The sequence below is a fragment of the Protopterus annectens genome, chromosome 2.part0 (assembly GCF_019279795.1).
Source record: "Protopterus annectens isolate FY-2018-M chromosome 2.part0, PAN1.0, whole genome shotgun sequence".
In the NCBI taxonomy this organism is placed as follows: Eukaryota; Metazoa; Chordata; order Ceratodontiformes; family Protopteridae; genus Protopterus; species Protopterus annectens.
In genome coordinates, this window is record NC_056728.1 from 1,346,228,842 (window position 1) to 1,346,255,474 (window position 26,633).

The 26,633-nt window shown below is 38.6% G+C and overlaps 1 protein-coding gene across 1 annotated transcript in view; it reads left to right on the plus strand.

The window, feature by feature from the left end:
- TRPC3 (transient receptor potential cation channel subfamily C member 3) overlaps positions 1-26,633 on the plus strand; it is a 1,904,470-nt gene that overhangs the window by 1,650,854 nt on the left and 226,983 nt on the right. Inside the window, exon 10 of the mRNA XM_044061528.1 lies at positions 4,618-4,701. Coding sequence (XP_043917463.1) covers positions 4,618-4,701 — 84 coding nt within the window. The remainder of the gene's footprint in view (positions 1-4,617; positions 4,702-26,633) is intronic.

The following is a 26,633-nucleotide window of genomic DNA, read 5'->3' on the forward strand; positions in this document are numbered from 1 at the left end:
AGGCAGCAAAAATATCCTTCGCTGCTATAATTGTACTCAGTACTAAGTATGACATGGGTATCAAATTATAGATGGAAAGAAAAGCAGGGGTAGTGATCCACAAAAATACTTACAGACATTATGTCCAAGTAAACAAATAAAAGCAAAATATTAAGGAGCATCAAAAAAGGCTATGAAATGAGAAATACATATAAAAACATAAATACAGAACCTAATGTTATCACTTTAAGCCGATTATAATGAAATGTATGTACATCTGCACACATAAAATGAACTAGACAAAATACTAGTGAAAGCCAGTAAACAAAAAGGGGTGATGGGTCCAGCACACAAAATGTGTGTGTGTGTGTGGGGGGGGGGGGAGTTCCAGCACTCCAAAAGGTGAAGATGGCTGAGACCAAAAATCATTTTTCAGAGTTAGCTTCAAGCCAAAACTACACGTTTATACTCCCAGGAGGGAATAATAGTTTAGACAGCAGCATATGTTTATGTCAGATTACTTCAGACACAGAAAAACAATCAATATACAGAAACAGTCAACTTATTTTCAGCAATCAGCCACAGACCCCTAAGAAAACCACTTCATAAATCATCTCAGTGCTTCGTCTCAATCCTGAAGAGACAGACAAATGGGAACACAGGAAGTGCATCAACACACCACACCTTGGTCCGCATTCAGGAGCATATCCCCTCTTGCTGTAGGTCTCAACCTGCTAACAGGCCTATGTTGACATAGATCATAGCAATGTGTGACAAGTAGTCAAAATGAGAAATACTCTATTTTCACACTGTGCAAAAAGCATACCTTGCTCACAGCTATGGTTCTTCAACCAAAATATACATTATATAAGTATTTAATCATGTTTATACACACACACACACACACACACACACACACACACACACAAGCACTCATGCAGGCACAAATATTTGCAAAATTAGTACACTTAGTGTAACCTTTCTAAGTGAATAGACAGCACTAGCATTGTGGCAGCATTGTTCTTGAATTCAGAAAGTGTACATAAAGTGTACACACAGTGTACACTTTGTGGTAACCATTATGAATCCTTCTTATAGTGTCTCACACATATAGAGAAACTCAGATACACACACACACACACACACCACACACACACCACACACACACACACACACACACACACACACACACACACACACACACACACACACACACACACACACACACACACACACACACACACACACACACACACACACACACACACACACACACACACAGCAATGACTTTACTTCTACTTTTATTTATGCATTTCTTCATTAATTGAATCAAAATAAAATATCTGAGGAGTACTCTGTCAATTAAGTAGCTAGAATTGTTGGGCACAGACAGAAACATATAGAGAAGCATCCCCCCATGCGCATACAGACACAAAGAAAAACGTGCCCAGCAATTAAAGCCACTTTATTGACCATGTACTCCTTACGTTTCATTGTGATTCAGTGAAGGAAGACATGCATAATTTGTACCAACAGTGAAGTTACTGCTGTCAGACATATACAGAGCTAAGCATTACATCTCCCATATTCCCATCCCCACACACAGACATAAGATATTCTCATCTATCCTTAACTTTGCTGAATATCCCTAATTTGTTCTCATATTTTTATCGATTCTTCAGGAATTCTTCATATATTGTGGACTGCAGAACAATAATTAAAATGTGTCTCTGATTTGGGAGCTTTGCCCCAGTTATTTTCTGCCTTTGCCCCTGATTCTTTAGCTAAGATATTGTCAGACACCCCCCCCACACACACACACACACACACACACACACAAACATCCTTGTAACAGTTGTTATTGCAGTTACGTGGTCCTGTTCTGCTATTTTTTTATTTTATTTTTTTCTCTCCTTCATTAACTGTGATTATCCACAACAGAGTTTATCAAGGAGGAAAGGACAATGACAGTAGGTTATTTTTGCTTCTCATCTATGCTTCAGGATATCTTAAGTGGCTGACACAGAGCCACAGACCTCTACCAGGAATTCTGATTGGTGGCTTAAGCTCTGGAAGTTGCTCTCTGGCTATCCCCCATTCTGTCTCTTTGCTGACTGGCTATAACTGTGATTTCAGAGCCAATCAGGGAATGGAAAGCGGAGCCACCACTGCTTGAAGTGGAGCAGTGGAACACTGCTTCACTTCTTTGCTAAATGCGAAGCTTTCCACACAATGTGGTGAGTTTAACCCCTACAGAAGTGCATCAACACACTTCACCTTAGTCTAGGTGCAGGACCAAATTACCCCCCCCCCCCAATAGAGGGAGTGCATCAACATACCTCATCTTAGTCTAGGTGCAGCAGCACATCTCACCCCCCACAGAGGAAGGGTATCAACAAACCTCAACTCAGTAGAGCTACAGGAGTGCATCCACCTCTGACCTCCCCTTAGAAAATGTGCATCAACACACCTTACCTCACCTCACCTCAGTCTAGCTGCAGGAACACATTTCTACTGCCAACACAATGCAGCAAGTAACTAAACAGAAGCTTATAACTGATACAAGAGTTCATTTGAGCTGTAGTTCAGAAAGGAGCGGGTGGATGCTATGAATCCTTCCCCTTCTTTGTATGGTTATAACCTTGGATGAGACAAGGAAGTACACCTTCAGTTTGGGATAATGTCAGCACATAAAGACAACACTAACAGCAAAGATCTGTGTACCTGAGAAATACATCCCCCACAAGCAGTGCAGTTAGCCTTGCTTCTGGCTGAAGTCATATGATGAAGAGTTTGATCCAACTCCTCTACCAGCAACATGTCTTCTCTTATTGCTGTCTTACAGATAGTTTATTATTTGTAAAATCTCTTCCTGATAATTTCTCTAATGGAAAGCCAACAGCACTTCTAACTAGATACCTGGGTACATTCATTAATGACTGGATAGCAGGCATTCAATTTTCAAATACAAAAAAAAACAAGAAAAAGGAGGGAAGGACTCTCCATACATCACAGAATAAGTGGTGTGGACATTTAGGGTAAATGACACTATCAAAAGTAGAAAATTATCCAGTGTGTCCATCTCTGCAGCGCAGAGGGATAAAGCCCTGTTTTTGACACAGACAACTTGAGTTCATTTAGTGGTTTGCTTGTCAGATGACCCAGCTGGGGGATGGGGGGGTGGAAGTGAGAGAGAGTCATTTGTTGGTCCACCCATTTTGAGGGGGTGGTATGGTAGTTTACAGTTGTCTATTGCTCTGTTTGTAGGCAGGGACTTGTAGAGAGGCTATTGAGGAGTGGGGGAATAGATATGTCTTCCCAGACTGCTAATGATAACTCCTGGGAGCATTCACATGTCAGGTGAAGGACAATGAGAGCCCCGTGGTAATGTAGCACTTACGTCAACCACCAGCAGGAGAGTAGAGTTAGGAAAAAATAAATCCATGGCCTGTGTCTGAAAATGATGCTGGCTGCTGATTGGCAAGAGTGCTTGTCAGTCAGTGCTAGACAGACAGGTCACTGATCTGGGGGATAAGCCAAACTCACCTAGATGATGGGTGAGAGTACTCTAGTAGCAAATTAGGACTAGAAAACTAACTGTCCTGTAGGCCATGTTCTAGAAGATAAGTTAGTCTCATCTGGTCATGGGGAAGGGTGCTCATCTCTGCAGTGCACAAGCAGAAGGTTGGTTCACAGGCAGAAGCACAAAACACCCATAAGGCTGTGTGAATGACAGCCCCTCCTGAGTGCTGTCACCTCTCTAATGAAGATACTTTATACAAGAAAGTAGGCTTAGGTCCCACATACAGAAGCACAAAACACCCTCATACCTGCCTGAATGACATCCCTCCTGTTGGTTGTCACCTCTTTAGTGTAGATACCTTATACTAAGCTTAGGTCCATAGGGAGAGGCATGATAGTCAGCAGGCACAGGAGCAAAACACATAGAAAACAAATGATATGGTGCTACAGGAAGTTTAGCAGCTAATGAGCAGCTACATGAAAATTTGACATTATTCTGTTTTCTTTCAAAGAGACACACTTTTACCATGCAAACTAGGTTTTACAGATAGCATGCTCTTTTACAGTTAGCTATGTGATATGGGGTAGTTTGCAGACTTTTTATTTCACTACACAAGCATGATTTTAGTCTTAGGGCCACTGAAAAATGGTCTCAACCTGGTAAAGAAAGGTAGAAAAATGTGCAGCTAAGTCTAGCAATTTGCAAATCGTTTCACCGGCTGTGATTTATGTGAAACACTTGAATGAACACAGCAGATATCTTTTGGTAGAAAGGTGCTTCCTTTCTTGTTTCATTGCTTTTGCTGTGATGATTCAATTAGTTATTTGGACATTTCTGTTCGCCTGCTGTTTTATCTGTTTGAAAGATTGCTGCATCACAGGCGTGCTTTATAAATTGCTTGGAATGTTGGAGAGAGAGTTCAAATGAAAATTATGCCCCCATAACACTATCATGATATGAACATTTATACTGTTTCATTAGCAATTGAAAAGATTCAGTGTATTGCAGTGACATGGCCAGGTAATTATTGTTATTTGTGATGCATGATTATGATTAATTTATTTTGGGAAATCCCCTTTATTAAAGTGATGTATTTCTGTTTTTTTCTTTGTAGTTAAACTTGTTCACTCAGTCAAATTTAAGAATTACAGAATCACGCAGTTTTAACAGCATACTCAATCAACCTACTCGTTACCAGGTAATTGCTCCATTTTTTTTCTTTTGATTTGCATTAATTCTGATAAATCAAAGCAAGTAGAGCTGCAAGTGGTAGAGGCTTAAAATAACACTTCAGTATATTCACCTTTACCATGATCTGAGAGCATTTCTGTAGAAGTGGTAGGACAGTTCCTCCTCATACTGACATCTCACACCACTTAGTGTCTGTGCTATTTTATCGGTTTCTGCAACGATGACAGTAGCAGTATCTTAGCTTACTGCTTAATTTCAGTGCAGTCCTCCAAAAGTGGAGGATCAAATCTCAGAGCGGTTGCCTTTAAGAGATCACAGCAATGTGCAGGCAAAAAAAATCACCACTTTTAAAAATGTTGGTAGCTATTGTTAACAGAATGCTATTATGAAAAGGCTCATAGTTTAATTTTAACATAAAATATGAAGCATTAACATTTGTTACATGTTAACAACTGTTATGCAACATAAACCTAAAAAGTCAAAACAGTTTATTTTTTAAGTAGGAAAAATGCTTGCTTAGCTGTGACTTGGTATGTGGAGGATAATAATCATGCTCTAATAAATACTTTTAAGTTGGTGAGAACAAGTCTGTAGCACTTTGCATACCCAGTAGTTGATAATACTTGGTCCTTTATGCTTCATGTTTCAGAACTATGCGAGGGTCATGACATTATTATTCATTTCAAGCTGGTCCTGGACCCCCTTCTTTCGTTGCTATCTATACCACACAGTGTATCTAGAAGCTTCTAAGCTACTGAGCTATACACATTGCTTTATCTATTGCTGCTGTTGTCTTGAAGTTTGAATTATCTATAAATGCTGTTAAATCATTTAAGGTATTTGGACTTTTATTCCATGTTAGAACAAGGTCAAGGCAATTCGCACAGAGGATTAAGGCTCTGCCTGCAAGTGAGCCATTTCCTGTAGCCCAGTATACAGAGCTTGATTCTTTTAACGTCTATTTGCTCACTGTGTAATTCTGAGCAAGTCACTTAACAGCCAGTACTCCCAGGCCAGGTCACCCTTTAAAAGGGACATGTGTCCAGTGGATCTATCTAGTTAACAAATGTATTAAAGTGTAAGGATCTTTATAATGGATTGCAATTAATTACTTCACTGTATTGGCTCATGCATGGGAGGGGGGTAAGTGTCACAATATTGGCAGTGTCAGAAGTGATGTAAAAATGTCCCATCACCATCAATCTACCTAATGTGTAACTGATCCCAGATCAACTCTGTATTTGAGCCATTAGGGACCACTTCTACAAATGTTAAAAAAATAGAAAAGTGTTTTGCAAGAATTGGAAGCATTGAGTTAAAACTAGTAATATACAGATAATAATACAGAATAATTGATATTTATCATTGAAGTATAAGCATAAAATACACTTTTTATGTTCAAAAAATTAATTATGTGAACTAGTATCTTTCATTTTTATGTAGTCTAGTAACGACATTAAGACATGCAGAGATTATCTACAGATTTACTTAATTAAATTTCCTGTTGTCAAAACCCAAGTCCAGATCATATTTACTTATTTATTTCCTTAACTTTTGTATGCAGTGTAGAGTCCACAGAGTGTACCTTCATTTTTCATCAGAAAGAACATATGCGAACACTACTGCACATATTTAAGTACACACGCATGTGTATTTGTGCATATGGGTGGGACATTCTATTACTGGCAGTATAGTACAGCAACAAAGATGCACCAGAAGTCCCTTCTGTACCCCTGTAATTTATCTGCTGGTAGTAAGCAGTACTTCAGACAGAACTGTAATAAACAGAAATCTCTCTCAACCGTCCAGTTTTTTGCAGCATGTCCAGATTTTTGTCCCATATTTCTGGTCTTTGTAGTTTTCAGGTAAATGATTGAGGACTGTAGTCACTAAATAATTACAGATAACTGAGATTCAGACTTCATACTCTTAAGAAAATGTATGTTAATTCAAAACATGTTGTTCTGTCAACTTTCTAAGTAAATAATAAGAATACATAAAAATTGCACTTACATTTGGGCCTTTGTCCTTTCAATATTTTTGGCTTTGTCCAGATTTCTTGTCCTAAGAGATTGGGAGGTAGGCAAACAGGTAATGTGTCAGTCACACATGGGCAGATGAATCTTTTACCAGTACATTGCAGTTTCTGAGAGAAGAGAACAGAAAGAAAATAGAAATGTCACAACAGACAAGCAGCTCAGGCTGAGCAGATACGGTAACTTGATATATGAATACTGTCTGAAAGAATGAATGAAAAGAAAGGGTTAAACCGAGAATCATATGGAAAATGCTACATATAAAGTTATTTTTTATGCACAAATGATTTATTTTAAGGATACAACAAACATTTTGCAGTCTTTTAAAGTAAAATGCACAGTATATAGCAACACTTTTCTAAAAGGGAAATTAAATATATGACAGACAAACATATTTACTGTTTGTGCTTAGTATTGTCATATGTAAACAAAGTGACTTTGGTCCATCGTAAGAGACTATTTGCTGAATTTATCAAAACTGTTTAAACAAATTGCCAAGTCAATGCCATTTTAGACAATAATGTTTTATTGGATGATTCCTATTAACGTTTGTTACAGAAAACAGCATAAACATCATAACTGAATTAACTCTACAAATAGTGGATTATGTTTGGTGGGTGAGTGCTTTTAATGTGTCTAGAAATTGGTCAATCTATGCTGAGAAAGTTGACGTGTGCAATAAATCTAAAAGCATCACAGGAGACAGAAAGGTTACTACCCATAAGGGTTTGTGTAGTTTATTAGTACTAGGGAAATCAATGTAAAAAATAATTTAATGAGATTAATAAGACTTTATAGAATCATACAGACATAAAACAGCAATAAATTCAAAAGTGTGAAGGTGCCTTGTGTACCTCTCAAGTGTCCAGAATTTCTGTTTTTAGAGATAAATACAGCATCAGCCCCAACTGCCCAATTTGGGTGCTTGTAGACCCAATATTTGCAGTAAAGCGGCCTTTGCACTGCCCGCAGACATAACAGCCAATCAGAGTGTCTATCCTTTTTTCTTGCCTGCTTAACATGTGGCAGTGGATCTGAAATACCCTGCTGCCTTCTATTACATCTGCTTAATCTGCATATTAAGTAGACTTGGAACAAGAAGCATTTATTTACTGTTTTAGAGCTGTGAAGACTGTCCTGTAGAAAAGTGTTTCACTGGAGTACTAGTGAAGCCTGAAGGAGCATGTGAAGAGTGCAGACATGGATTGTAGAGGATTTCCATCAGGAAGATGTGTGCCAGCACAAGTGAATGAGGATGGGCAGCTTTTTCCTAAGTGTGTCACGTCAGACAAAGTATATCTGGTGCTGGTATGAATGTCAATTTGACTGCCAATGATGCTTCACATCAGCAGTTGAATATATATATGAATATATACATGTGTGTGTGTGTTTACACACACACACACACACACACACACACACACACACACACACACACACACACACACACACAAGTGTGCATGTGTATACGCATAATTATGTGGAATATTTAACCATGGTATTATAGAAGTTGCTTTACATAACAATAATACTAGTTAGTTATAATAACTGTTCTTTACATAATGCAATATTTATCATATAAATAGCTGTGATAGCTGATGTACTTTTGTATACATTTAATTGTATTCCCTGGGACATTTATTTAAAATGGGAACTGTACACAAATGTTATTGCACATGTGCAAGCTTGCATGTGTACAAATGCTCTGAGCTGGTGTGTGCAATTTCTGTAAGTTTTAGCCTCAGTAAAATGCATCATATTTCTTTTTTGTACCCATGTAATTTCTGTGATGACTATCTGTGGTATTTTAGGCAACAGAACAGCATGATACTGTGAATACAAATGGAAGAATCTGAAGTCAACTCTATGTCGCAGCGGTATAAAACCCTGTTTGTGAGCCGGAGAACCTGGGATCAACTACTGACCAGGTGGACAGTGCAGAAGCAGATCAGTGAGACTAAGTGGCCAATATGATATAGCCCATCTTGTGTGTAGAAAGTGACCACTGTGATGCCACTCCCTACTGGGGAGAGATGTGAATAGCATGCACTATATGGGCTAGCAATGCATGGCCCAGGGACATGCACGTAACTCTGCCAAATCATGTCTGTGAGGCAGCCTTCATGAAGCATGTAAGGGAACAAGCAGACTCACAAAGGAAGACATAGCAAGCCCCTGAAAATTTTAGTTCTTACATCAATGATAGGGAGAGAGATAACAAAATGGAAAATCCACTATGGCTGCCTAGACGACATCCATAGCCATGACTGGCTGTCAGTCCATTGATGTGTAAAGAATGGTCATAGTTAGGACTTGATGATCAGTAGGCATGGGACAAAACAGAATTTTAAAAACATGGAAGTGCCTAGATACATTCTTGCTTGTCAACATAAATAACCTCTGAGTATTGGCTTATGAGTTTTAACAGCTTCTAAAACTGCAGCCAGGGCTGGCCTTATGCATAGGACAATTGGGCAGTTGCCTAGTGCACTCTACTTGTAGCAGCATGCTTTCTTTATGTATTTATTTTTAGAGCAATACTTCTTTACTCTAAATGATAAATAAAGCACCTCTACCAAAAGAAAATGCACCCACAGTACAGGGAGTGCATGGGGGTGCTCCAATCCAGTTAACTTGACATCCACATCACATTAATGTTGTGAGGTCAAGGAGGTAGAGAACATTGCAACATTCAAATGTAGGCATGAAAGGAGTTTTTTTTTTTTAATTTTATAAATCTGATAAGAAAATGATACCAAATCAGGGGCATGCTGCAGAGATTGAGGAATTGCATGGTGAGTGTTGTTATTATTTGTTAAATAACGCTGGCAGTGATAACCAGATACTTTTTGGAGGGATTTCTGGTTTTATGATTTGTGTGGTATGGATAGCTGATAAAAGGAATGGCACCATGAGATAACTGTTATTGCTGTTTTTTTTAATCCTGGCAATGATCAACCAGATATGTTTTAGCAATATTTCTCTGGCTTTGTTATTTGTGTGAAGCAACTTGATTAGAATACTTTAACCTGTAGCAGCATTTTTACTTGGACAGACTTTGTCAATATTTTCATGAATGGCAATGTGTGATGTTTTTATTGTTTTTTACAGTAACATTAGCAGTAATTAACCAGATGTTTTACAATATTTCTTCAGCTTTGTCATTTATGTGGAGCAACTTGACTGGAATGCTTTCAACTTGTTTGTGTGGACTGTGATGCAGACCTCCCTATTTTGGAGGAATGTTGTTATTTTCAGGGCTGATTTGCCTCTACACAGGATGTACCTATTTTTGGAGGTATATCCCTATTATCAGGTTTAATTTAGCCCTTCACACAATTTTCTGAATCCCTCATCACATGTGATTTTTAAAGCTGTATATTACACAGAAAACTAGATTCCATGACCAACAAACTAGTGGCAAAGAGAAAGAAATAGGGGGATCCTAAGTAAAAGACCAGCAGTAGTACAGTTTTTAGTTGACTCTAGAACAGAAACTGCTGTTAAAATGGGGATAATTATTAGCACATACAAAATACTGCATGATAACTATAGGAGGTTAGAAAGAATTGGGATGAGAGACTGATATTCACAAGGAAACAATGGGAGGACATATGTATGGTTCCCAAATATGCAACAAAGTCTAGAAGATTTAAGAGCTTTGCTTGGAAGTGTTTGCATAGGTATTTTTATACCCCAAGCAGACTCCAAAGAAATTTTCCTCAGGTAGATAGCAAGTGGTGAAGGTGTGATGGGTAAGAAAGATGCAATTGGGAACGTATGTTTTGGGAGTGTCATGAACTGGCAGACTTTAAAAATTCACTGCAGACTACTCTGTCAGAAATATTGAGTGAACAAATTGGTGTAACTAAGGAAAAGATTTTTTGAGCTGTGATATCAGAAATGCTTAGACATAGTAAGGCCTTGCTTAGTTTAATTCTGGTGGCTGCCAAAAAGCAACCGCTAGAAAATAGAAATCAAAGTCTAAGCCAACCGTTCCAGAAGTAGTGAGTTTAGTAACAAATATAAAAGAACTGGAAGTGGAATCTTTAGAAAAGGGTAGGAGCAAATTACATAGCAAAAATAAGAATTGTGGGAACAATACATGCAGAATAATGTTTTGGAGGAGGAATGAGATTCAAAGGAAGGCAGGAATTAAATCAGCTATGTAACGTTTGACTGACGATAACTGTATAGAAGATTATAAGTGATATATGATGTTTGCACTGAAAATATGCCAATATGGTTTGTTTAAGCAATAACCAACTATGTGGTGTGATATATTGAAGATTTACCCACGGTTGGTGTGGTTTAATCATGAGGGTGAAGCCTGAGTGATTAAATAAAGCCAACCGTGGGTAAATCTTCAATATACCACAACCACGGAGTCGGTTATTGCTATTATACAATGACATTATTTAAGAAAAAAAATACTTACTTTTCTTAAATAATGTCTTTGTATAACGGCGCATTACTGTTCTTCCACCGGTGGTGGTATACTACTTCCTTGTGTTGATGTACTGCGCATGCATATAGGACTTGCATTCCCACACATACCCAGTACATCAATGCTTTGAAACAGAAGCAACGGAGAAAAAAAAGTCTGCGTTGTTCCGTTTTTTTTTTTTTTTTTTTTTAATTTAAAAAAAAAGTTTTGGACACCTTATACCAACAGAAAAAAGTTTGGGCAACCGGATCTTTTTCCGTTGGTATATTGTGAGATTTACAACGGGCATGCTGGCCAATCATGGTGCACATTTTGGAATATTAATGGGGGGGGGGTCACTGTATAATTTCATTTATATAAATGTATGAATGCCTATGTCATAAGTGACAATTCAGTAAAGATGTTTCTTGTTTAAAAAAACACATACTAGTAACAACAATAATTTGGGAGGACACACATCTTACATCTCCTCTTTCTACAGCAAAAATAAATCATTGTGTGGTAGAATTTTGCAGTACAATTCATTAAAGTCTACAAATTTTACACCATTGCTTTGATAATGTGCTTATATTTTTGTATAATTTTTCTCACACTATTTTCATAATGTGTTTATGAGTAGTATGTCACATTCCTACTGAAAGTGGGAACAGTTATGTCTGTTTGGTATTCAAATTTTATACTGTTTAAATTTCCAGACTTTTAGCTGGATGCACATACATTTCAAGGTCCTTTGTTCTTAGTTTCAGTGTCTGCGGGTTAGGAAGTACGCTGTGGAGGCAAAATATTACATAGCCATCAGACACTGCGGCTATAACTGCTGGGTGAGGGTTGTCTGGATGAAAGTAATTGACCTTCTTAGCACTTGCTCAGTTTAACAATCTTTTCTCAGAAAGAAGGGATAAATTAATCACATAATAACCAAACATTCAGAACTTTTACAGCTGGTAGCTCCCACACACCAAGGCTGTAAAAGTGGATTTTAACTTGGGCTTAGTCATTGCCTCTGCCCTGAACCCCACCTAATCTAAGACCAGCCCTGCTCATAGGGGTACACAGAAGGCTATTCCACTTGTGTGGTGGGCTGGGATCAGTGGCATCAATTCTTAAACATTCTTCCCATACCTCAAAGATCATTGTATTGCTATGGACAGTATGGTCATTACTTCTTTAACTTTCCTCACAAACTTCAGAGGGGTGCACAGGGGTTTGCTATAGCTTGTATAGAAACACTGCACTGTCTCAAGAAGTAACATGTTGGAAACATTATAGTATTTTTTTTTTTCATTTTCCTCACAGTCAAGAATCTGATACACATACAAGTAGCTATCTTTTAGGGGGAGTAAAAAAGCATGTAGTTCATATATGACTGACAGTAAATATGTTATGTTCTATTCGTATTTTTCAGTTTTGTCTCAGTGTGACATCAGAAAGATATGTAGAACATAGCTGTTTTTGGAAGGGGAGAGGTGAATAGGCATTCTTTATATAAATATGACAGCAGCAGCTTGAAATATCACATTAGTGCCTTCATTTTAATCTCAGTTTGATACCAGAAGTGGATACAAAAGTGACTGCCTCTTTTGAAGTGGGGGTAGGGAGCAGGTACTATTTCCAGATATGACATATGTATCCTCCCAAGTATTTATATTCACAGTCCATTGGGAACTAGTATTTTGGTAATTTTTAGCTTTGAAAGTTGGCTACAACATATTTCTTCCTTGAAATGAAAAAGTAGAATAGAATTTCTTTTCTGCATGCATGCTTTTTGTTCCAGCCATAAATGAATCAAAACACACACAAAAAAAGCTCTAAAATACATCTCAGAAAATCTATAACCCCCATGACTTCTGGGTGCTTAGCAGCCCTCAGTCCCCCAGCTTAATTTAATTATTGCAGGGTAGTCTTGGTCAGTTAAGACATGTTGAAAGGATGCAGGTAAAAGCAAAGTTGAAGAGTAAGAGTGAATGGGCTGGATTCACGAAGGCTTGCACGGAGTCTAAGAGTAGAGTAAGACTCCATGCAGCCAACATGTCTGCCGAGCGATTCAGGAACAGCCGGCAGGGGCGTGCAAGAGAGCTCCTAAAACGACTCCTGCACGGACAGGGTTAGTATATGCAAATTACCTCATTTGCTGCTGAAAGCTATGCAAATGAGGTAAATTTGCGATCCAGGAAATACTAACCTGTCCGAGCAAGAGTAGTGTTATTTGCAGAAATGTACTTGGTTGGCAACTGAGTACCGGTCTGCAAATAGCAAAACAGAGCCATGACAGCTCCAAATAAAGGATGCATCCAGTTGAGGAAGCATGCCAATGGCCAAATATATGGCCAGTGGCATTTTTATGTGTTGCAAAATATAAAAAAAATGTTTTTTTTTCCTCGATCTCTGATGTTTAAGCGTAGCGCAGCGCCACGCAAACGTGCATCGCACTAAAAAATCAGAAAATCAAGAATTTAAAAGCCACAAATATGATTTAATTCAAAATATTCATCTGCCATGTAAGTGAATGGCAGGCTGAAGACAACATGGCTACTGAGTAGTGGTTGCTAAGGGGGGAAGCTCAGTCTGAAAGATGTAACCAAGCATTAGTAGGCAATCCTATGCAAATGAGGATAAGGATAGTGAATCCCAATATTTCCTGCTATGTGAACCATGTCCCTAGAGTGTAAGAGTATGATAAGGGGAGTAACAGAGTAGAAGATGGGTGACATCATGAGGGAGTATGTATCAAAAAGACTGTAAGCTTATTGGAGCTGAGTGGCATGTGTTTGCTGTGAGTTACTCAGGACTAGGAGAGGTGTGTCTACAGTTGTCTAAACTGAAACCCAGAAATTGAAGGTGTATGCCATGACTATCACTAAAGTTTCTTGCAAAGCTGCTTACACTGTGTGTGCACGTGTGCACGCGTGTAAACTCGTCTAAGCCTGTGTGTATGTGTGCGCCCGTGTAAGCCTGTGTTAGGCCGTCTAAGCTTGTATACACGAATGTGCACCTGCCTAAGCCTGTGTAAGCTTGTGTAAGCCTGTGTGCGTGCGTGTGTGCGTGCTTGCGCTTGTTTGCGCGGTGCTGCCCCCTGTGGAAACAGAAAGGGAAAAGGAAGGAATAGAAGTAGTAGGAAGTTAACCAAGGAGAACTAGCAGAGCTGCCAGGTGAAATCAATCAGAATCAGCCAATTACACAGGCAGTACACTAGCCCAGCCCAGCCCAGCACTTAAAACTCTGCAAACAACATTCCCCCATGTTTTTCTCAGAAACACTGCAACACTGCAGTCAACAAAGAGAAGTGAAAACTTAAAAAGCTTAAACTGAGACATAAAAATGTTAGGGGCTGCCACTGCTGTTATAAGGCAACATGTGCAAGATGCTGAGGGTGGTGCCATTGCGAATGCTGCTGAGCAACCCACAGTGAGGAGACAGAGAAGAGTGTACAGACCCAGGGTAACCTACCAGGGGCTACATGAGCTGGAGATAGTAGAGCGCTATAGAGTGGACAGAGAGCTCCTGCAGCAAATTGTTGAGCTGTGCAGGCCACACCTTCCACACAGAGCCAACAGAGGGGAACCCATCCCAGTGGAAACCAAGGTATGTGTTGGCCTAATAATACTAGCAACAGGTACCTTCCAGAGACCAACTGGTGATATGATGGGGATTTCACAGGCATCAGCATCAAGGGTACTGCACCAGTTCCTGAATGCCATGTCAGCACATGTTGGTGATCATGTATATTTCCCCAATTCCCGTGAGGTATTGGCCAGCAATATGCATCTCTTACAGCAAATAGCGGAATACCCTGAGGTAGTGGGTGCAATTGACTGCATGCACATACACATCAAAGCACCAGCTGGTGAGTGGGGTAGGGCCTACATCAACCGCAAGGGCTTCCACTCCATCAACTGCCAGGTCATGTGCGATGCCCAGGGCAGAATACTGAATGTGTGTGCTGGCTGCCCTGGAACCTACCACAATTGTCATATCTGGCATCTGTCGCAGCTGTACCAGACATTTGCAAATGGGGACATCCCTGACGGTCACCTAGTGGGGGATGCTGGACATGCACTGGAGCCGTGGCTGATGACACCCACCAGAAATGCACACACCTGAACAAGAACTCCATAATGAGTCAGACGCACAAACACGAAATGTAATCGAGCATGTGTTTGGGATGCTCAAGTCATGGTTCCGGTGCCTGGACACATCTGGTGGAGCCTTGCAGTACTCACCAACTACATGTACCCAAATTGTCATGGTATGTGCCATGCTACACAATATGATCCTGCAGAAAAAGCTGCAGCAGGAACAGCATGGGCAGGGCCAAACAACCCCCCACCATTGCCAAGGCCTGCACAGGCACAGCGTGACTCGGAGGAGGAACAGCCTGAGCCTGCTCCAGTAGGCAGAAGGAGGCATGCCCAGTATGCCTTGCAAAGAGGCAATGCATAGCACATACACTGACTCAGTAGGAACCCTAGAAATGATACCTCTCTCTGACTTGCACATAAAATAAAAGTGATGCCTACCTTGACACTACCTGTTTCCAAACTTGTATAGGGAGTGTAGTTTGTGCATCTGACATAGGCAGCCCTGCAGCACCACCTGAGGCATGATTGCCATGTTTTAAGCAATATAAAGCAGTGCTAAGCAGGTTTTACCAATATTTAGTATATGTAAACAAAATTGCTCGTGCAATGTTGGCCAAGGTCAGGCAAAGTTGAACAAAGTCAGTTAAACATGCTCATATCTGCTTTACTGTTCCTTAAGCAGTCTGGTCTGGTCAGCATGAAAATAAAAAGCAGTGACAGGGCTTGAACCCAGGATACTGTGCACTATAGTCACAGTACTGAACCACTAAGCCATGATAGCATTACAGTGGCACAGACACAGCAGGACAATTGTACACTAATGCAAACACAAAGCAATGCTGTATCATGCCCCTAATTAGGCAAATGGGTAACCTCACCCACACGCCTATGCAGACAGAGAACATCAGGCCAGGCGTTGTGATGTGGGTTGTGTAGGCTATGAAGTTGCAAGCTTATATATGTGACAATGGACGCTAAGATCTGTAGTACAGTAGTATGCCTCAAGCCAGTACGATAGGCAACAGTACAGAGTGTAATGGTGTCCTGTACATAGCAGTGCAGGCACAGCAAATGTGTATAAGTGTCAGGTGAAACCCACATCCTATGTACACCCACAGTAACAATCCGGTGTGCCCACGGCTAGAAATGTACAAAGAATAGCTGTCTCCCCTGTATGTAGAAATGTTGATAGGTCTATGCAAAGTGTCTCATGGAAGCCCTGCAGGCACAGCATGATCCCTGTTGATCTATGACACAAAGGTGAGCCCTGCTGTAAAAATACACCTTGATTTACCATACACATATAGTATAAATGTGTATACTGTGCATGCTCACACACTCCAACAAATGTAGTGGATTTCATTCAGCATCACACTGAAAGGTCATACTGGGCATGCTCACACACTTAGGCTAAATACGGATGTGATAATAAGGGATCTATGGACAAATGTGTATAGTCATCTCTACTTCCAGAAACACATTCACAAAGAGGTCTGAAAATCCTGCTATGTGTTCACACAAACTGCCAAGGTCTGTGCATGTAGGTCAAAGGAGGTTGCCACTACTCAGCAGTCATCAGACCTGTCAGAGAGTACCACAACACACTTGCGATGAATCTGACTAGGCACGTTCAGCAGCTAGAAAGACCAATGAAGTACCTTAACAAGAGGATTACTAGCCTCAAATAGTTGCCCCATGCAACAAGAATGAATGTAACCCAAGCTGTACTCTGTTGCATACCGTCTAAGCAGGTGATCTCTGCCCAACAAACAGGTCCATATCATGGTTACACTCAGATCTGTTCTGAGTTACAGCTCGATGGCACTAAATGTACAGAGTCAACTGATATTGGCAACATCCTGGCAGATAGGATCAGTGTTAACTTTACCCCCCTCTCACCCATGAAAGAGCACATGTCTATAATGGAAGACTGCAAAGTTGCTGTCATCACGGCTGCACAGGTAAAAAACACTCTCCGAAGCCAGTATCACAGCAGCCATGGGACTAGATAACTTCCCAGGCTGTGTAGTATCTACTTCCCTGAAGTAAACATTAACATGAAAGGTCTGTGGCTACTGAAGTTTCCAGAGGACTGCAAACTAGGAGCCATCATTGTAAACACTAAAGATGTGGACATCCTACAAAAGGGTCTCACTGAGACAGATGGCTGTTGCCCAAGCCATGGGCTGTAGCTCAATGCCAAAAGGTGCATTATCATCACCTTTGTTAAAATCTCTGTAGCCAAGAACTACAACTTAGGTGGTAGTATATGTCACACTGTAAGTGTGACAAGATCCCTGGGTCACAGGTGGATACAACTGTGATAAGCACATTCCCACAGTAGTCAGGAAACCCTCTTATGTGGCACACCTCATCACAAAATGTGTCTCATGCAGAATAAAAGAGGACATTGTTCCCCTCTACTCACCACTCACTAGAACTATAAAAGAGTACAACGCCACTGTTGCTATGTACCTCACAAGACAACTACAACAACTGGAAAGCCAGCAGCAATACCTCACAAAGAGCATTAGTGGCCTGAAATACATGCCATATACAAACCATCGCAAAATGCTCCATCCGTACTCCATTGCATATCGCCTACTCAGAGGTGTTCACTGCCTAACATACAAAGCTATGTCACACATAGAACTGTTGGATATGCTTCACGTAAAACACTCACAATCACTCTGACCTTTGGACCCAAAACCACGAATGAAATACAAAAGGAAGGGGTGTAGCCATTTACCTTATGGATATCCACACCTTCAGGTTACTGGCACAGCATGAGGTCTTGGAGACCATGCAAGTGCAACTAACATTGGGCAAAGCTGCCCATCAGATTGTAGCCTGCTACAGATCACGTGCCTTGTCTCAGGAACCTCACTCAGTATTCCGGAGAACAATATCCAAAGAAATAGTGCTACAAGTGCTCCAGAAGAAATCCAGGTAAAATAAAGGAGCACACTGTTGCGAGTCCACAGTACTATTTTAATATTTAAAATGATAAACCAAAGTTGTTAAGCACTTTCATCAACTAGTATGACTTCTTCAGAACAAGTTACCATTGAAAATTTCAAATTTAAATACATGTTGCTGGTTAGTCATTGGTTCTAATCCAACCAATTCCATCAATAAAAAATCACTACTCATGAATATATAAACACCAGTTGCTTAAAATAAAATAAAATAATTTTACACAGTAGTAAATATAACAAGAATCTAATATTCTCAAAACATAAATAATATAAAATACTAGTCCATTGCAATATGAACTCATCATAGAAAAAATATGTGTATATAATCACAAATATGTTTACAAATGGCTTTGATATTACTAAACTGAATCTGCCTTTTCCTTAAGAATTGGCATTATAGTGATATGCTCATTGAGCCCTGGTGGATAATCAGCAGCTAGCCTTAATTGCCACAAAAGCTCCTTTTTATACAACACATTTTGCCAATCACCACCCCTTGCTTCCACTGTTACAAATTCAAGTATACCTAACTTAAAACATGTAAACTTGGTACATAAAATACTATGCTTATATAATGCATTAGTATCTTTGTTGTTTTTAATATCACAAAGATGTTCATATATTCTAGTTTTGAACATTCTCTCTGTCTTCCCTATATAAAAGGAAGAACAGGTACTGCACCTAGCTATATAAACTAATTTACTTGAACAACAATTGCCACTTTTTAAAAAAACATTACTTTTATTTTTATTATCTAGAGCAATAGAGGTATCTTGTAATATATAAGGACAATAGGAGCACCTGCCACAAGGTTTACTTCCGCATCTTTTACCCTGTCTATTGTTGGAAACAGAACCTGCCTCTAACAAGGACTTCATGTTAGGTCCTACCTTTGTAGAAAATATGGGTTTGTCACCCAATATACGGAATATCTCAGTGTTTGTTTTAAAGATGTTCCAGTTTTTTGTCAGAATTTCTTTAATCTGAGAATACAAGGGACTATATTGCACTACACAAGCCTGTTGGAAGTTAGGTGGATCCTGAACTATCATATCAATAAGTTTATTATCTGCTCTATCACCACCAGTACCCAATAAAGGTATATAAATATCACCCCATTTATTAAGAACATCTGTAAGTATAGGATCAATAAAATGTCCTGGATACCCTCTCTCTAAAAACATATCCCTTAGATTTTTAAACTCTGTTATCACATCATTTTTCATAGTTGTCATCCTAGCTATTCTTATAGCCTGACCCTTTATAATACTTTTTTTCTGATGAATTGGGTGGTGACTAGTATAATGCAAATAATTATTGCAAAATGTGTTTTTACGGTAGATTTTGGAGATGAAGCCATCCTGGCCTTTAATGATCTTAGTATCCAGGAAATTAATTTCTTGTTTATCAAACTGAGAGGTAAACTTTAGATATTCTGTAGTTTGATTCAAATACTGAACAAACTCAAATATTTGTTCTTGACATCCTTTCCACAAAATAAAAATATCATCCAAAAATCTACCGTAATATATGACATTGGTGGAAAATAATACATTTTGAAAAATATACTTGTATTCCCAACCCAGGAGAACTAAATTAGCATACAAGGGAGCGCAGGCAGCACCCATAGCAACCCCTTTAAGCTGCTGACAGTATTCTCCTTCAAAAAATATATAATTGTTTTCTAATATAACATTCATTAGTTCACATATAAGTAATACTTCATCTGGGGTCAAAGATGAATAAGTGAAAAGTACATCCTCAAACAAGCATAAACCTTCTGTTTTTGGAGTACAAGAAAAAAAGTCCTGGACATGTATAATAAGAAAAAAGATGTCAAGTGACCATAATTCCTTCTTAATTTGTCCTAAAAAATCCCATGAGTCCTTTAATAAATGAGGAAATGTATTCATAATGTGCTTCAATTTTTTATCCACATATACTGCTATATTATGCGTTTTGGAACCTGCAGCTGCTACAATAGGTCTAAAAGGTGGCTTTCTCAAGTTCTTATGTATCTTAGGTATTCCAAAGATCACTGGAATCTTGGGATATTTGTTCAGTAAAAAATCATAGTCATCCTTTGATATTCTCTGGTCCATTAAATATTCATATAGATAACTATCTAATCTACGGTATGAGATATATATTTCATTTTTGGAACATAAAGAATAATTATCTGCTTCAAATAGTATATTTTGCATATCATTAGTATAATCTTCTGAACTATATAAAACCACCCCACCTCCTTTATCAGGTGTCATAATTCTTATACCCTTATCTTCCTTTAAGGTCTTTAAGAGGTTCCTTTCTTCAAGATTTAAGTTAGTAAATAATCTTCTTTTCTGTCCCCATGCTTTGTATAGATCATCCTTGACTAATTTTTCATAAGCAGTAACTAGCGGATGCAATGGAGGATTGAATGTACTACTTCTCTTAAGAATATCTTTCGATTCTACTCTACAGGTTTATCCGAAAACATAATATTCAGATTTAATTTCCTTAAGTATAGCTGTAAGTCAACCATTACTTTGGCTATATCAGGTACATTAGTTGGAACAAATTTAAATCCTTTAGAGAATAAAGAAAAGAGTTCTTTGGTAATGGGAACCTCAGAATAGTTATATATATTAAAGCCATTCAAACTGTATTGGATATTATCTATACATTGTATTTGAACTATAGAATCTACCACTTGGTATACCCGTGGTTCTGCTGTGTTGCCCTGCTGTAGGTTTTGTACATCCCTTGTCTGCGATTCGCTATTCTCTCCGAGCGTCTGGGAAGCGGAAAATCCTGAGGATCAACTGGATAGTCCGACTCAACTTCCCTGTAATTTTCACTGTGTAGTTCAAAATTAAAGTTAGAAATAGGTTTGGCCCTCTCGGCCTTTTCATTTGCTGCATTATCATATTCTCTTTTATAAAAAACTAATTTATCTGTAGGATATACCTTGTGCAGTTTATACTGTCTAATGTCCCTATCTAATTTCTTAACGTTTTTCTTGAAAATGTTATCACATTTTTGATCCACCCTGCTGATGATTTTATAGTACAAATTTTCATACAGTGCAAATAATAAATCAGTAATAATTTTTTCATTTAATACATTCACTACATCATAAAGCCTTGTTTCCATTGCCTCATAAAAAGAGACAGTTTTACCTAATAATTCCAAACCCCATTTGTTGAACATATCAATAAATATCTTAATAATATCAGTGTCATAATAAATTCCATAAGGAAATTTAAAGATTCTTAGTCCCTGTGGAACTATTTGTCTTTTCATGCATTCATTTAAATAACACACTTCCATTTGACACATTTTAAGCTTGAATAATTTCCTCTCAAAGGTATAAATCATGTCTCTTAATGATTCAAAATTGTGCTGTCCAGTTTCCCTGTTAACCAGGGCTCCATTGTTTCGTTTGGGGCTGGTACCAGCAAAAGTAAAATATTTTTGAAGCAAATTACCAAAATGTTCATTATTGTTTTTAAAAGATATAGTTTCTTTACGAGTACAAGATTCACACTTTTTGGGAGTATTCAAATGTTCTCTTCTCTCGGTAACCCTGTTGCTTGTATAAGAATTATTACTGTTTATAGATTTACCATTCAAATTAGAATAGACAGTACCTGTTGTTAAAACTTCTTGACATCGTACTTGTTTCGCGTTAGAAAAATCAACAGAGGCAGATTCAATGTCTCCTTCAAACTGGACCACACAATTGCTTTTGAAAGAGTTTTTGTGGCGAGCAGGCCCCTGCGTATCACATACTTCGACGAAACTGTTAGCGTTACATGGAGAACGCCTTCCTTCATCCCCATTGTGAATTTGCGCCGCCGTGATGACGTCATCTGTTTTCTTAAAGCGGCAAGGCGGTGTATGAACATCAGAACCAAGTATATCACCAACAACAGCTTTATCGCCCCTTTTAGAGCCATCCGAAATTAAGAAACAATCCAAATCTTTTTTACTAGGCTGCGTGAATAATTCTATAAGCCTAGTTAGTTCTCCCTTCAATTCTGCCACATCCTTCTTCAAGGATATGATATCAGACTGGCCAGAATTCATAATGGGAGAAAGACTAAACGATTCTGGGGACCCCATAGCAACAAGCACCACCAAAATCAAACAAAATCCAAAGAAATAGTGCTACAAGTGCTCCAGAAGAAAACCAGGTAAAATAAAGGAGCACAACGTTGCGAGTCCACAGTACTATTTTAATATTTAAAATGATAAACCAAAGTTGTTAAGCGCTTTCATCAACTAGTATGACTTCTTCAGAACAAGTTACCATTGAAAATTTCAAATTTAAATACATTTTCCTGGTTAGTCATTGGTTCTAATCCAACCAATTCCATTAAAGAAAAATCACTACTCATGAATATATAAACACCAGTTGCTTAAAATAAAATAAAATAATTGTACACAGTAGTAAATATAACAAGAATCTAATATTCTCAAAACATAAATAATATAAAATACTAGTCCATTGCAATATGAACTCATCATACAAAAAATATGTGTATATAATCACAAATATGTTTACAAATGGCTTTGATATTACTAAACTGAATCTGCCTTTTCCTTAAGAATTGGCATTATAGTGATATGCTCATTGAGCCCTGGTGGATAATCAGCAGCTAGCCTTATATGCCACAAAAGCTCCTTTTTATACAACACATTTTGCCAATCACCACCCCTTGCTTCCACTGTTACAAATTCAAGTATACCTAACTTAAAACATGTAAACTTGGTACATAAAATACTATGCTTATATAATGCATTAGTATCTTTGTTGTTTTTAATATCATAAAGATCTACCGTAAAAATACATTTTGCAACAATTATTTGCATTATACCAGTCACCACACAATTCATCAGAAAAAAAGTATTATAAAGGGTCAGGCTATAAGAATAGCTAGGATGACAACTATGAAAAATGATGTGATAACAGAGTTTAAAAATCTAAGGGATATGTTTTTAGAGAGAGGGTATCCAGGACATTTTATTGATCCTATACTTACAGATGTTCTTAATAAATGGGGTGATATTTATATACCGTTATTAGGTACTGGTGGTGACAGATCAGATAATAAATGTATTGATATTATAGTTCAGGATCAATCTAACTTCCAAAAGGCTTGTGTAGTGCAATATAGTCCTTTGTATTCTCAGATTAAAGAAATTCTGACAAAAAACTGGAACATCTTTAAAACAAACACTGAGATATTCCGTATATTGGGTGACAAACCCATATTTTCTACAAAGGTAGGACCTAACATGAAGTCCTTGTTAGAGGCAGGTTCTGTTTCCAACAATAGACAGGGTAAAAGATGCGGAAGTAAACCTTGTGGCAGGTGCTCCTATTGTCCTTATATATTACAAGATACCTCTATTGCTCTAGATAATAAAAATAAAAGTCATGTTTTTTTAAAAAGTGGCAATTGTTGTTCAAGTAAATTAGTTTATATAGCTAGGTGCAGTACCTGTTCTTCCTTTTATATAGGGAAGACAGAGAGAATGTTCAAAACTAGAATATATGAACATCTTTATGATATTAAAAACAACAAAGATACTAATGCATTATATAAGCATAGTATTTTATGTACCAAGTTTACATGTTTTAAGTTAGGTATACTTGAATTTGTAACAGTGGAAGCAAGGGGTGGTGATTGGCAAAATGTGTTGTATAAAAAGGAGCTTTTGTGGCAATTAAGGCTAGCTGCTGATTATCCACCAGGGCTCAATGAGCATATCACTATAATGCCAATTCTTAAGGAAAAGGCAGATTCAGTTTAGTAATATCAAAGCCATTTGTAAACATATTTGTGATTATATACACATATTTTTTTGTATGATGAGTTCATATTGCAATGGACTAGTATTTTATATTATTTATGTTTTGAGAATATTAGATTCTTGTTATATTTACTACTGTGTAAAATTATTTTATTTTATTTTAAGCAACTGGTGTTTATATATTCATGAGTAGTGATTTTTCATTGATGGAATTGGTTGGATTAGAACCAATGACTAACTAGCAACATGTATTTAAATTTGAAATTTTCAATGGTAACTTGTTCTGAAGAAGTCATACTAGTTGATGAAAGCGCTTAACAACTTTGGTTTATCATTTTAAATATTAAAATAGTACTGTGGACTCGCAACGTTGTGCTCCTTTATTCCGGAGAACAATGGCAAAAATAAAGGTCCTATCAAACACCATTATATGAGGAGATTACAACTAGCCAAACATTGAGTGCGTGAATTACTCGTATACAACCTACAATTAAGAAACTCTAACACCCTGGAACAGCTGGTCAGCACACCTACTACAGGTGACAACATACTGGACATGATCATCACCAACATGGGGTACCAGTGTTCCACAACAGAGATAAACCCCTCGCTGGGAATATCAGATCATGAAGTAATCAAACTGGACATCCACATCACGCCCCCCACACCCAGTCAATGAAACCACTGTGAAGACATTTGCAAAAACAAACTGCACACTTCCCAAGACCAAAGTAGAAAGTTCCGAAGACCTCTTGCTATAGGATAATGGTATGCAATCTGCAGAAACATTTACAAGTGCATCCTATGAGCATCTACAGGGATGCATGGAATGAGACAACACAAATAAAACCAAGATGCACTCCTCCAAAAATAGGACAACAATCAGGTGGTTGTTGTCCATAAATAAGCCAGACAAGAGAAGGAGGAAATGAACACATGATAGAGCCAACTTCACTAAAGGAAAGGCATCACTGATCATTATCAGGAAGAAACAATGATCGCTCATAAAATAATCCAAGGATGGTTTCCAAAGACAAATAACCAAGGAATGTAAGAATAGCAACCACAAAGCCTTCGGTAGCTATACTAGACATGTAGGTGTCAACTTCCAAATATGCTGTCAGCTACTGAAAAAAGGAAGGAAATACACCAAATCAACTTTCATTGCCCACATCCAGGGGGACAAGTTCAGTGTAAACTCCCCCCATCACCCCCAAAAGGGCCTGTGTCCATCACAGAAGGATGCAGAGACCCAGACGTCATGGATATGCAGGTAAAGACAGCCCTCACCAAAGCTAAGAACATAGCATCAATGTGACTGTATGTTGTCCCAGGCTGCGTCTTACACTAGGCCCATAAGGAACTACACCCTCACCTACATTCACTGTCCAGACTCAACCGTACCACAGACTATGTACCCAAAGAATGGCATACACTAACAGTCATCCAGCTCCACAAAGGGTGTGCCAAAACAGAACCTGGAAACCATTTCCCAATATGTCTACTCAGTCGGGTCTACAGAGCTATTGAGCCAATTGTCATCGAACCCATACACTGAGACATTGGAGATCTCCAGACACTGGACTCTACACAACTTCACCTTGTTAAAGGCAGAGCCTGGCTCCCAAACCTAGTTGAGTTATTTAAAACAGTTACCATGAACATAGATGGAAGTGAAAGTAGTCCACACAGCCCACCTGGACCTCACTAAGGGCTTACTACACCCTTCCCCACTCTGTCATCATGGACAAGTGTACCAGCTTGAACATTAACAGCTATGTCACAGGATGGGTAGCCAAGTGGCTCACAGATCAAACACACATGTTTATAGTTGCGGGTGCAATGTCCAACCCTAAGCCAGTCACAAATGGCATCACACAGTTCTTGGTCCTGGGACCCCACCTGTTCAGTAGATACTGCTCAGAAGTACAGGAAAGCACAGCAGGTGTATGACTGAACAGGTTTGCAGATGAATGGTAACTGTGGTCCATAATCAACTGTACAGCTGACACAGACATCCTCCAGAAGTGTCTTACAGAGACAGATACCTGGTGTCAAAACAATGCCCTCAAGCTGAATGGCAAAGAATGCATAGTCATCCCCTTTGGGTAAAACAAAGTGCACACAAATTACCACATAGGTGGTAATCCAGCATGTACGGAGGAAGTCATTATGGCCCTGGGGACACAGTTAGATAGTAAACTCACCTTTGATGATCACATGCCCAAAGTGTTTAGACATTCCTTCAATGTAGCCCATCTAATGTCACCTAATGTAACCCACTTCGTATAGTCTGATGATGTCACCATCCTACAAATATTCCTGTGGAAAGGATAATTCCCAGTATTGTGTATAGCACGTCATGTTAATACTTACTTCTGTAGTATCATGAAGTAGTTAGGTAGGGGTTTGAATCCTGCACTGAACAAGTGTGTGTGTGTGTGTGTGTGTGTGTGTGTGGTCTCCTTGGGAAGGAGCAACCTTTTAGGAGAGTAGTAAGAGACCTCAAAAGCGGTAAACTAACCTTTGTCAAATCTGATGATGTCACCATCCTACAAATATACCTGTGGAAAAGAGAACTCCCAGTAATGTGT